Below are 14561 nucleotides of genomic sequence, written 5' to 3'. Positions count from 1 at the left end.
TTCAACATGAATCCTCCGTCTTCGAATATACAGACTAAACCTCTTAAGTAAATATTGCCCTGCAGACATTTTGTTTCTACATGTAAAAGCTAAACTCTTCCTTCATCTGGAACTAGATTTCTGCTCACATCCAGTTCCTTCCAAGTTAAATGACCATAGAGAAACCTTTCTTGACTCATCCAACTAGTTAAGTAGAACCAAGAGTTTCTGTGGTTTTATTTATAGTGTTGCCTAATGGATGAACAGAGTGGACTGCAATTTCCTAGGGTGGAAGTTTTGGGCCCTGATGTCTTGAATATCAGCTTTATACACCTCAATTTTAGATGCCCGAATTGCTTAAAACAAGAGAAATTTATTGTCTTATGGTTTGGAGGCTAGAAATCTGAAATCAGCATCAGCAGAGTCCCAGTCCATCTGAAGGCTCTAGGGAGAATTCTTCCTTACCTCTTCCAGCTTCTGGTGGTGCCTAGCGTACCTTGGTTGTAGCTTACATAACTCCAGCCTCTGCCTTGTCTTCACATGGACTTCTCTGTGTTTCTGTTGTTTCCCTTCTGTCTCTTATAAGACATTCATCATTGAATTTAGGGCCCATCCTAATCCAGGATAATTTCCTTTCAAAATCTTACCTTAACTACATCTGCAAAGATCCTTCTTTCAAATAAGGTTGCAGGTTTGAAGTTCTGGGTGATCAGATCTTCTATTCAATCCACTATACTAACGTATGGTTTTCTTTTAGTTCCTATTTCTGTGATGGTATTGCTTTCACATAATCATTTGGTAATAAGCAGGAGAGAAAATAACATGGCTTAAAAAAAAATCTATAAAACTGACTAGGATGATTTAAGAAACCTATAGGTGGAACATTATCCAAAGGGTTTGTTTAAATATCAGATAAAATTAAGATTTAAATGTCATTAGAATGAATTAAGTTATTTTTTTTGGCCCACCAGCAGTTAAAGATGCATAAAAAAAAAAAAAAAAAAAAAAAAAAAAAAGCCTTATTGATCGAGCATCTAAGCACAATACAAATGAGTTTGTGTTTACCCCAAGCCTGTCCCCTTAAACAGCTGGAGAGAAACATTTTCTATTTCCTGTCACCTCTAAAAGATTATCTTTCACAGACCAGAAACACTCTTAACAACACCAATCCTACAGAAAGATTATTAACACATATTTAATTTCATCCAGAAGTTTAAAAGTAAGCCAAGGCAATAACCACATGCATCACGCAGTCATTGCACACATAAGTAAGGGCTCTAGAAGTTCTAATTCTGCACGGGGGAAGCTGGGCAGGAAATGTGCTGCTTGCAGGTAAAGGCTGCCTATCTAGGGGAGTCATTCAGCGTGGTGATCTTAAGCTCAATGACCTTCTTTGCATTCCTAATACCCTCTGATCACTTTACATAAAACAACTCAAACATCACTAAATTCACACAATTTATGTGTATGTAAAAACTTCTAAGGAATCGAGCTATCCACACAGTAATAGAAAAGATACTGATGCATGATTTATTTTGCAATCTAGTTTCTTGCAGAGCCTAATGAGTCCATTACCCACATCCCTTCTGCACCTTGCATACCATTTTCAGTTTATTATAGAAGCTTTCCAGCAATAGTTCTAGAGTCCAGTCATATCTCTCTATTCCGTCTCCCCATTTAGGTGATAGATAATCTTCTCAAAGACAAAGGCAACATTTTCCCAGTGGTCCATGTGTAAACTGCTCAGCTACTAATACAAATTACTAAATTCTGAAAAACTGGTGAACAACAGAGAGCATACTGGGTTTTCTCTCCCAAACCTGTATAAAACGTTTCCATTTGTATGATTTCTAAGAGGTCTACAAAGCCAAAGCACCAATAAGTAAAAGATGGCTTGGGAAATCAATGAGCTTGGATCATTGCCTTCACCACTACATGAAACAATTGTGAACACACATAGTGAAGATGACTAGGGAAAATACCATCCTGCTTCTTTCTATCTTACTCTCTGCACCCTTTCCTTCCCCACCCCCACAACCACCTGCTGTCTCCTCAGCTCCCTGTGACTCCTTTCTCTTTAAAGGACACCCCACCCCACCGCACACACACTTCAGCCCAGCACTGAGGCATACTTAGTCAGTGGCTTGTTTCCATGATATGCCATCCTCTGGCTTCAACAATCAAAACCCCATTCCCTAGTAGTAGAGATACACTAAGTATTTATTTAAAGTACAGTAATTCTCACTAAGAAAGTGGCTGCCATGTTCCAGAGAGAGAGCACCAGACTTCAGTTTGGAAATCCTGGGTTTGCATCCTGGATCTATCATTTACTAATTCTGTGACCTTGACTCTGCACATTGCAGAGACCTCCTTACTAACATTGGAATCATTCCCAAACTCTTGAAGCTATTTACTACTGTAGAATAAGTGACTAACAGACATAACCCTTGTGCACGTGTTCTGAAAAGCAATGTTTTTTTTTTAAGATTTTATTTATTTATTTATTTATTTATTTATTTATTTATTTACAGAAAGGGGAAAGGAGGGATAAGAAAAAGGGAGAGAAATATTGATGTGTAAGAGAGACATCAATCAGTTGCCTCTCACATACTCCCAATTCAGGGCCTGGCCCGCAACCCAGGCATGTGCCCTGACCAGGAATCAAACTGGCAACCTTTCGGTTCACAGGCCAGCACTCAATCTACTGAGCCACACCAGCCAGGGCTAAAAAGCAACGTTTTAAGAGGAGAGCTTATTATGTCAAATAAACTGTAATCTAATTTGTAAAAGTTTGAGAGGAGGAAAGATGAGTTCTGAAACACTGGAAAAAAGGGTCAGTAGCTCAAAACCTTTTTTAAAGGTTATTGACTTGCAAGCTTTTCTTTTTCATTCTTTTTTCTTCTTCTTTTTTTTGAGTAAGCTTCATAGCTGAACACTGTAAAATATATTGTGCACAACAGTGAAAAATTTGTCCAGCAATAAAAATTGAGAAAATTTCCAGAGGAGTTTGTGGTTATTCAAATGCACTTCTTAATATGCCATTGCTTTCTTATTTAATGAACATGAGAACTTTCCTTAGTAGAAATTTGAGTGTGCAAACACACACACACACACACACAAACTTCATATGCCTTTTCTTCTTGAGAAACAGGCTTGCAATCACAGAACTAATTGCAGTTAAAAAACTAACTGCCCTAAGAATTAGGGGTTGAAACATGATGCTCAAGTCTCTCAGTTTGGGAGAAACCAGCATCTCTAACATAAAGTCAAACAGTTGCCTCAAGTCCTACACATATCCATCATCTTTTTAAGAGCCAGTGTTTAGTTTATTCTGACAAACGCAATCAAAATTGCCTTAAAATGTTTTGTTGTTGTTGTTGGTGGTGGTGGTGTTTTCCTTGTGTTCACAAGGTCAACTTTAATGGCCTTCAATTTCTTCAGTTGTCTTCTATTATTCTTTCAAAAAAATAAACAATGTAGAAAAGGAAAAGACTTTGCTCTGCCTTCTAAAGCTTCTGGGGCTATGAGAGGAGGAAGAAGGGAGGGGGGGCAATCACAAGTGACACAGCTGGGAGGAACTCATAGTTAAATAGTGGAGCTCTGAGTACCAACAGAGAACCACTGACACTAGACCCAGGGTAAGGAAGGGTTTGCATCTCAGATAATCAACTAACAGTCTAACACGCGCATTTGGGGCCTGGGGGAACCTTCATGAGGGACTGGGGCCCTAGGGTCAGTTTTAATTTTACTAAATTCATAAAATGCAAATGCCAAGTTTTTTTTAATGAAAACCTTTCATCTTTTTAACAAACACCTCCCTCTAGAGAGAGTCGCAGTACTTTTTCTGATCTGAGAGCTGCCAAAATCAGAACTAGCTATCCTTACAAAGTAATTGCTTCTCGAGGTAAGTCTCAAATGTGCAGTTCTTGAAAAAATAATCACCTTCAAAAGTTCCAAAAAAAGGAAGACATTCAAAATACAAAAAATAATAAATTAGCTTTAAAAGAAAAACTCTGAAATTCCCAGGAGGATACACAGAACTCATGAAATGTCTTCTCTGTCTTAAAACTACATTTCTCAATCAAATTGCAAGTGTTGGAGAGTGGGCCAGAAAAAGCACCACAGTAATATGACCAAAAGATATAACATAAAATTATTTTCAGATTATTTTCAGAATGGAACCAATTTCAGAGAGACAATAAAAGTCAACAGTTATCATGGGAATTGCTGAGCACCAAATAGGAATTAATGATGATGAGGCTGACTCAGACTCAAAGAGACGGACATCCCAGTAAAGGTGTGATTTCTGTGTTCAAGTCTCTGAATCAATGAGGTCTGGATAAAAGGACTTAAAACAAAGTGTTAACATGCAATTTCCTCAGATCACACACCCACCATTTCCTGTCCCCTCCTAAAGAAAAAGATTAATGGGACCCAGTCACAAAATTATTAAAATAAAAATTTAGAAACATAAATCCCCCAATGCCACATTAAATAATCACTATGTGGGTTTGCTACAATGGAAACTACATACTGAAGTAGACACTGAGACAATTCAGGCCATAATGACATCCTGGACAAACTACTTTTAAGAACCACTCATGTGACTGTTGATGGAGGGATTCTTTCTTTCTAGACTCACCAGAATGTGATGTGCCAACCCCTGGGAGGCCAGTGAGTGGAGTAGGGCACATGCTCTATGATGCTGTAATTTAGGGGGCATTGGGAAAAGACATTCATGCCAGCAACAACAGCAAGTCTTTAATTTGTCTTTACTTTATATTTATTGAATGGAAGATAAAGTCTTTCACTGCACAGCTGAAGTAAGGGTTAAAAAGCCCCACTGGTAGGAGGGGAAATGCACTGAGAGTCCCTCCTGTAGTATAAGTAACTGCTTATCAGACATGCAGAAACATGTGTTATAAGGAGTGAAGGGTAGAGAGTTAGACAAAGGAGGAGGTTCTCTGAGGGTAGAAAAGGCATCAGAAGAAACAAGTGGGGGCATTAAAATAAAATTCCACCCACTTCTCACTTTTGCATTTTCAGTCAATGCCTGGACATGAAGACCTTAGAAAAACCCTTCTGTGCTTTGGAGGCAATAGAGCATAAACAAGGTCAGTAATGAATATACACTCTGTTAGGATTCCTATTAAACAGGGAAACACTGAATAAATGTATACGGTTGTATTGGAGGAATAAAAAATGATAATGACTAGAAGGCACATTAAAGTGCAACAGAAATGCTTTGATAAGTTCAGTCTATTACATAGCTGTGACCACTCTAACACATAACTGTTACGTCACTATAAAATAATAGAATAATTATCCTTAGTCACACTAAGCTCACTCTGTTCCTGTCCATCACTGTATGCTGACAGACTACAGGGCATCCCCTCCTGCCATCAATCTCTTGGGTCTGTGACGGATGCCTGGCCCTGCTGCTTCTTAAGCTGATACCACGCCTACACAGAGATCCAGCTTGGGCAGCAATTCTTGAGCTTCAGAATTTTCAGTGTTCTAGGTCATGGTGTTTTTCTAATAACTCCATAGAGGTGGAATGAAAAGAAAAAACCCTGCTTCTCTGAGGTTCAGTCAAGGTAAGGCTGAATTTTTCCCACATAACTTTCCCTACAAAAAAAGTAAAGATGAGGAGAGGAAGAGTGAGAGAAGGCAAGAATACACATACATGCACACAAACACACACATTGATGAAATTACGAAAAACCTGTATCTGAGTTCCTGTTTTCCTGGGTCTAATGCTCCTAGCTTTGAGGTGGTGCTTATCTCAAACTAACAAAAAGATTTTCATATATATTATAGTTTATGATGTTATATTTTACTATAGTATAATATAATGTAAATACATTAATACAAAATAGGAAGATCCAGGAGAGAACTCCAATAAGAAGGGAGTTTTTTAAAAAGGAAAAGATGACAGGCTAACACAAGTCACTCTCTTCCCCTGTCCTCTGTCTTTTATACCATATTAATGTTTACAGAGAATGTGAAGGCTAGGCGGCTGGCTCAGCAGTATCCAATAAGTGCACATGTTAATTGATACTTGAGACACACAGCTATGAAATGTACTAACAAAAACTCTGCCTTGATTGCACAGAGGCAACATCATTATTCTATGAGTTGCCTCTCTTTGCATGGTTCTTATCACAGAAATGAAATACTCAATTCCTGTTGATGAGCCACTAACCAAAAGCCTATATATATAAATATGATCTTTGGCTTGTTGCTTAGTATTTTTAATGATATTTTAGAGGCAAGTCTCAGTAGTTCTGAGTTCTGGGAAGTTCTCCTTTGGAAAAAAATTTAAGTTGTTTTGTCAATTTAGTTTACTTTTTTAAAAAAAAGACAGCATGTATTTGCAGCAGCAGTAACAAAGTTGCTGACTTGATTGAAAATTCATAAGCTTTTCAGATAAAACTTATAAAAATTTTTAAAATGACTTAACATTAGCTCAATCCCAATAAGAATCATTCTGTAAGTGTGTTATATATTTCCAGTATCTCTAGAGATCTGTGTGTAGGTGGCAGATAAAACAATCTATCTGAGGAGAAAAATAGGACAAAGATTAATAATGGACAAAATTGGCATTAAAAAAAAACATACTAAAGAAAAGACAAGAAGGTTGAGGCTTTGATGTTCCAATATAGTGGAAAATAAGTGTTAGAAACAAGACAAGAAGCCCCAAACTAACTGGCTTATTCTGAACCCCATGCCACCAAACCCAGACTTAAGTAAAGTTTCAGCTGTCCCAGAAATGGAACCTGAAACCCAGCCCATCAGGAATCACCTGATCAGCACTAGTTAGGTAACCTGCCTAATAGACCTCGGCTGTCCCCTAAAGGTAAGTGATGTTGCAATAATTCATCCCTAGTAGTCTCCTTATTCCCACTATCTTCTGCCTGTAAAATCTCTTTTCTTGTATATCTCTTTGGGGCTCCTTTTTAGCTGCCAAATCAGATACTGCCCGATTCATGAATATTGAATAAAGCCAATACAATCTTTAAAATTAGCTCAGCTGAATTTTGTTTTTAACCAAAGTCAAACTTTATGTGGAAAAACATTTATTTTGCTTAGGTGATTCTTCAAATCTTGTTAAGGAATAGGAATGGAATAAGAGCTCAGAAATTTTCACATACTTTAAATGTCTCAATAACTTGCACAGAAAAAAAGTTTAAGACAGTGTTGGTGATTTTATTCTTTTTTAAATGACTTGCAAATTTTGGGATCCCAGATAGCCAAAGCTAATGTTCCAACAGTGAAGTGAACCAATTTTCTGCTCCTAAGATAGTCTTCTACTGCTTATTTGATTGAAATATAAGCTCTTAAAGATATTTTGGCCTGAAAATATTAGGTACAACATTAAGGTTGCCAAATTTAGTAAATAAAAATACTAATACCTGGTTAAATTTCAATTTTGGGTAAACAACAAATAACTTTTAAGATATATATGTCCCAAATATGACACACTGTATTCCTATATTAAGAAATATGTACTGTTATCTGAAGTTCAGACTTCACTGATCATCCTATATTTTAGCTGACAGTCCCAGTATCATGTGGCCCACTGTGTTAGTGGGTGAGGAGAAAATAATATAGGGTATTAAAAATTACTTTGGGCTCTCATAGACACAAAGTAGGAAAAAATCAAACATTTATTGATCCTTATCAATGTGGCTATGAGGGACGGTACATATATACAATCAACATGGTTTCCAGGAGACAAAAGAAACCGAATACTTTAGTGTATTCAACTGTCTTAATTTCCTCACTTGACCAAGCAAGATCATTCTTTTAAGACAAATATATCCAATTAACTCCATTTAGTACCAAGGTGAAAGACTTCCCTTCTAAACCTAATACAAAAGCATGTTCTTTCTTCATGAGAAAAACCTGGCAAAGTTGTAGCAATTTTAGCCTCTCTCAGACAATTGCTAGAGGAGAGCTATTCATATTCTCTTCATTTCCTCATCTAAAGAAGATCTGAGCTAAAATAAGAGGATTGGAGGCAATGTCTGTAATATACTATCAGATTTAGAGGAAGAGCATTGCTGTGCATATGTTTGGTAGGAGTAGAAGTGATTTCCATTCTGATGGCTCTGGAAACCTCACATCCAAGCCATATTTCATTAGAGCAAAATGACTGTCCTAGTTTCTTAAGGGAAGATATTTAAAACACACCAAAGTTTTCTGTGGGTAAAAATGGGTATGGATCAACAATGCCAATTCTTACCTTGTGTTAGAGTCATTGTGAGTGTGAAACTGTCAGGTGGAAGTGTAGAAGTTTGGGGACATTTGCCTTTGAGATCATGCTCTATTCTGAGCCATGAAACTCTGGTGTAAATTTCTTGGCAGCTTTAGAATTCCTGTCCATTTCTTCATGGCTGGTTTCCCAGTCTGTTTAACCAAGAACTGAGGAATACTCTGCCTGCAAAAAAACTAACATGTATTTAACACTTGGAAGACCATATTCTTTTGGAACTACATCAGTGACCACTGTTTTTTTAAGACTAGCAAGATGGGGAATGGCCAGTGGATCACTTATTGATTCACTAAACAAATACTTCTTCAGTACATATCAAGTGCCAGGCATTGGGTTAAGTGTTAGCAATAGAGTGATGAAACAAATGTACAGAATCCTTGCTATCACAGTGCTTTCAGTCTAGAGGAGAGAGACGTGTGAAAAGGTGGTTGTCAACCATTGTGATGAGTGTTGTGAATTGAAACTGCAGTACAGGAGGCACAATTCAGGAAGTGAGCCCAGCCTGGATGCATTCTAGAGAAGGTTCCCTAGAAAATGTTCACTTAAGGAGAGATCTGGAAATTGAGTAGGAATCTACCCAGTGGAGTGTGTGTTTCTCAAAAAGACAGGAATAAGAGCAGAGTTCCAGAAATTAAACTAGGCAAAGGCACATGAAGCACTAAAGTTATTACAGTATTGATGGAGTGTAAACTAAAGTTGAGAGATACTCAAGGTGAATTTGGGGAGGAAAATAAGAATAAGATCCTAAAATCCTTTCCATCAATATTAATTTAAATGTTCTCCTGAGGGCAACACTGAGTTTATGGAGGTGTTTAACTAGGGTAATGGTACAATAATATTTGTATTTTATAAACATTTCTTTGGTTGTCAAATGGGAAACAGATTGAAGAGAGAGACTATTTAGAAGACTTATAGTAGATGAATAATGAGAAACAGGGCATAGATGGAATTTGAAAAAAATCCACACACAAAAAAATATTTGCTAAGTGGAATAAAAGGGGAAAAAAACCTGCAAATTAAGCAAGTAACCTAGTGCCCAGATCTTGGTTTCTAATGTTATTCAAAGGGAAGGGAGGAAGGAAGGAAGGAAGGAAGGAAGGAAGGAAGGAAGGAAGGAAGGAAGGAAGGAAGGAAGGAGGGAGGGAAAGAGGGATGAAGGGAAATTGGAGGGGAGGGGAGGGGATACACAATATTCTGACAAGCACCCTCAAAACTGTCAACATAATTAAAAACAGGAAAAGTCACAGCTAAGAGAAGCCTAAGAAGACATGATTAGTCATCATAGTATAGTATGAGATTCTGAAATAGAAAAAAAACTAAAGAAACATGAATAAATTAGGGACTTTTGTTAATAACTGTCTCATTAATTGTGACAAATGTACTACATAAATATAAGATATTAAAAATAGGAGAAATTAGATGTGGTATATATAAAAGGTCTCTGCATTATCTTCATAATTTTTCTGTAAAATTAAAACTATTCTAAAATAAAAATATTTACTTAAATGTAAATAAACAACAAATGAAGATAATAATGAAAACTATGATTTACTGAGCTAAGAACCTAACTTTTCTCAGAAAGCAGTATTTGAAGAGACAAGTAAGGTTTTAGGGAGAACCATGATATAATGAATATTGTGCCTAAGGAAGTTTAGTTTGAAGGATTAGAGATTAGAATGTATAAAGCCAAATAAAACCCACAGGAAATTTAGGTTCATTGCAGTGAGGGTCTTTATTTGGGTAAATATCTATACAAATGAAGAAAAATACAATGGAAAAAAAACTTTATGTCCAGCCATATTCTTGCTTGGGGAAAATAATTCTCTTTAGGCCAATGGATGAGGTATGAAGAGCCTTAAGAAAATGTCTGGTTGGGATATGACTGGAATGCTTCAAGTGTGGCAGGAAGGTTTCCAGATCTAAGAAGATGTTCATATAGGGGAGATGAGTTAAGTACAGTTGACAACCCATGAGGGGCACAGTTTCCACACAAAAATACAGTAAAAGCAAAATCACTTTTGAACACCCTTAAATCATCCATAAACTCTTGTGTGTACAGTTGTACATAGATAGCCATGTGGAGTAATATAGCAATGTAACAGTGACAAAACAGCATAATTTTGCAGAGATAATGCACATCATTACCAATAGAATTGTAATCTAAACATGTTCTCTGTAATAAGTTTTTTAATTTAATCTTTATTGTATCTTTTCCATTACCAGTTAGTCTCCTTATAGCCCCCCTCAAGTCCCAGCAATCACCACATTGTTATCCATGTCCATGAGTCCTTTTTCCTTTTTGCTTAATCCTTCCACCCCCTAAACTTCGCCCCCCACAACTAGCTGCCATCCTGTAATACGTTTACATAATGAGGTGTCTCTACTATAAACTAATAATGTTTATGTTCTCAGTTGCTTAGCTGGGTCTTAAATTTTATCCATTCTGAAAAAGCCTGCCTTTTAATTGAAGTGTTTAATCAATTTACATTTAATGTAACTCTCTATGAGGCCATATTATAAAAATGAGCCAGACATGGTCACCTTTAATATTGATCCTAGGTTGTTTTCTTCACAACAGGCTAATCCCTATCAGCTCAAAGCCCCTCAGCACCAAACTCAAATTTTACACATCCAGTTGTTTTAAACAGAGCCCCAAATGATCAAATTTTAGCCACTTATATCCTGTCTGTTTTGTATACCCTATGAAACTATACTCAACATCTGCTAGTCATAGATAAAATAGATCCTGTAGCTAGAAAACAAACAAACAAACAAACAAAAAACCAATAAAAAGGCACTACTGCCTTCAGAGCTCTCTGTCCTAGACTCTCTGTCCCTGTCGTGTTGTTTAGAAATACCACCTATGCAATAAGTCCCTTCTCTGTTCCTTCTCTCTCTTAGGAGCTTCCTTGACCTCTTCCTTTTCTGGGTAGTGGTCCAGGTACTGCAGCATCTGGATAGTCTCATGCTATGACTTTCCCAGTATGTAAACCTGTCAAAGCATCACCCAACTAAAGTTCATGTGTGCTTTGTGTTCAAATCTTTTTCCTTAATCAGTCCCCAAATTTCTCAGTCCCACTGTAGGCCTATATAACCATGACACAAATCCATAGTCACACACACACACACACACACACACACACAAAACACCCTACAATCAATATCCCTTATAAATATAGACACAAAAATCTTCAACAAAATACTAACAACTGAATCCAGAAACAGAGGTTATGCACATGACCAAGTGGATGTTATACCAGGAATGCAAGGTTGGTTTCACACACAAAAATCAATTAATGCAATTCATCATGTAAACAGAATAATATAAAAAAACACATGAATAAGTAGAATAAAAGACAAAAACAATAGAAATGTTAGAAGAAAATTTTGGTGTAAATCTTTGTGACAATTGGATTAGTCAATAGTTCCCCTAAAATACAAATATAGACAAAAAAATAAAGATAAATTAAACTTAATCAAATTTTTTAAATGTTTATGTTTCAAAGGATACCATTAAGCAACTGAAAAAATAACCCACATATGAGAGAAAAAATTTGCAAATCATATATCTAATAAAGTCTAGTACCCTGATTATAAAAACAATTCTTACAATGCCAAAATAAAAAGACAGATGACCCAATTAAAAACTTGTCAGAGGATATGCATAGGTATTTCTCCAAGAATACATACAAATGCCCAATAAAAACCTGAAATAATGTTCAATGTAATTAGCTATCAGGATAAAGCAAATCTAAAACCACAATGAAATACCACTTCACATCCACAACGATAGTTAGAGTTGACAAGATAGACAATAATAAGTAGTAGCAAAGATATGAAAAGAATGGAAATCTCATACATTGCTGGCAGAAATATAAAATGGTGCAGCCACTTTTGAAAACAGGTCTCTATTTCTTTAAAAGTTAAACATAGAGGTTTCATTTCCCTAGTATTCCCACTCAATAAATATCCAAGAGAACTAAAAACATATGTCTACACAACACTTTTACATGAATATTCAAAGGAGCATTTTTAAGTCAAAATGTGGAAACAACCCAAATGTCCACCAATTGAAGAATGCATGCACAAAAATGATCCATGCAATAGAACAATAAATAAAAATACAAATTGTGTACTGATACATGCTACAACATGAATAAACCTTGAAAACATTACACTAAGTGAAAAAGACTGACACAAGAGGCACATATTGCATGATTTCATTGATATGAAATGTTCAGAATAATCAACATCATAGAGACTAAATGTATATTAGTGAGAGCCAGGGGCTATATTAAGGGGAGGATGGGGAGTAATTGCTAATAGTACAGAGTTTTATTGGGGTGATGGAACATTCTACAATGAATTGTGTTCATGGTGACACAATTTTATGAACATGTTAAAACTCTAAATTGTATACTTTAAAAAGGTGATTTTCATGACATATAAATTATACCTTAGTATTTTTAAAAGGGGGCCTTAAATAATCATATTTATTTTAATGAAATTAAGAGGGGGAAAAAGCCTATTCTACTAACCTACATATTTATCATAATGGTGATTTTCATTCCTTCACGAAGATCTGATTTTTCATCTAGTATTTCTGTATAGCCTGAAGAACTTTAGCACTTCTTGGAATACAGATCTGCTGGAAACAAACTCTTTTGAAAATGTCTTTACTACACTTTTATTCTTGAAGAATATCTTCACTGATTGCCAGGTTTGTTTGTTGTTCACTATTGCTTTTCTTTCAGCAGTTTAAAAAGTTTTACTGACTCTTAGACTTAACTGTATGTGCTAATGAGAACAAATCAACTATAATTTATATTGTTGTTGCCTTCCATGTACTATGTACTTTTTTCTAGCTGTTTTCAAATTTTTCTCTTTATCTTCTGTTTTCAGCAATCTGACCATGATACACTTGATAACTCTAGGTGTGGTTTTCTTTAATTTATTAAATATATTTTTAAATATATTTTTCTCTGTATTCTTTAGATTAAGTAACTTCTGTTGATCTATCCTCAAATTCACTGACTCTTTTGTCGAATCCAGTGAATTTTTATTTTGATATTTTATTTTCCAGATCTAAAATTCCCAGTGTTTCTTTTTGTTTCTACCACTGATTAGGTTTTCTATTTCTTAACTCACTATAAGTATATTTTCCTTTATTTTCCAGATATACATTAGCTGGATCAACTCAGTATTAGTTTCCATTGATTGGTTTTTCTCTTCAGTAGAGAACACATTCTCCTATTTCTTTATATGCATGAATATTAATTTAGTACTCTATCTGCACATTATGAAATTATATACTGTTTAAATTCTATATTCTGTTATATTTCTCCAAAGAATACTGATCTATAAAGCAAGAAGTGTACTTAGCTAAACTCAAAACTCTGTTTCCCCAGTAGTGTGTGTGTTGGAAGGAAGTAGCAACTAAAATTTCTGTTCAATACTTCTAACCCGAGCTGGGCTGACTGGACTGTCTCCTGGATGTGTGGTTTGGCTGTCAGGTACAAGTTTAGGCAGAGTATATAGACAGAATTTGAGGCTTCCTCCTTTCTTGAATTTTCCCTTCGTTTGGGGCTTCCTCCTTTCTTGAATTTTCCCTTCAGTTTGGGGCTTCCTCCTTTCTTGAATTTTCCCTTCAGTTTGGGGCTATGGTCCCCCAGAACACTTTCCTTCTGTGAGCTTTTTAGTTTTAGCCAACCACTTTGGTACTGTCTGGTTAACACTAAGGGAAAAAGCCATAAAAATGGGGAAAAACTCAATGTTGTTTCCTTCTTCCAAATATTCGCTCTTCTCAAGTTCCTGTTCATTTTTTTAAATGATCTTCATTGCCTTCAGGTAGATGATTTTCTATACTTTGTCCAGAGTTCGTAATTATTACCAGTAGGAAGGGTGATTTGATAGGAGTTATCCCACTAACAAGAGTGGATTCCCATGATTGGGTTGCAACAATGGTGAAATCCTTTCATATAGTAACCACACTTGGAGAAAAGAGAGACTATTAGAAACAATATATATGGTCAGTAATCATGTATGCATGTATGGGTACATGTTGCAGAGGCCAATGATCACTGACGTCACTGAAGAACTTTTATGTCTGAGGGCTAAAAATAGGAAACTTAGTGATGCACACTTAAAATTGAGGGAGGTCTATAGAATAGAGATGAGATAAGGAGGTGAGTAAAAGAATCAAGTTGGCATTGACCCATGGGGTTTGCAACAAGTCTCAGGTATGAGGGGAATAAATTGAGGTGCTTCCAGAACTCCTTCTGTGTTGGTTTGCTTAGGGCTGCAA

The 14561-nt window shown here is 36.1% G+C and overlaps 1 protein-coding gene across 2 annotated transcripts in view; it reads right to left on the bottom strand.

Annotated features, from left to right (window-relative positions):
• The window catches only part of ZMAT4 (zinc finger matrin-type 4), a 332769-nt gene that overhangs the window by 77097 nt on the left and 241111 nt on the right, over nt 1-14561 (bottom strand). The window contains exon 6 of one of the 2 annotated variants that reach the window (XM_090258116.1): nt 10036-10176. The exons of the other annotated variant lie outside the window; for it this stretch is intronic. Coding sequence (XP_090114242.1) covers nt 10043-10176 — 134 coding nt within the window. The 3' untranslated portion in view covers nt 10036-10042. Of the gene's footprint in view, nt 1-10035; nt 10177-14561 lie in introns of those variants that run through there. 2 annotated transcript variants of the gene reach the window in all.

The sequence above is a fragment of the Furipterus horrens genome, unplaced genomic scaffold (genome assembly GCF_987537825.1).
Source record: "Furipterus horrens unplaced genomic scaffold, mFurHor1.1.pri manual_scaffold_12, whole genome shotgun sequence".
Classification (NCBI taxonomy): domain Eukaryota; kingdom Metazoa; phylum Chordata; class Mammalia; order Chiroptera; family Furipteridae; genus Furipterus; species Furipterus horrens.
This window is presented reverse-complemented; position numbering and strand designations above follow the sequence as displayed.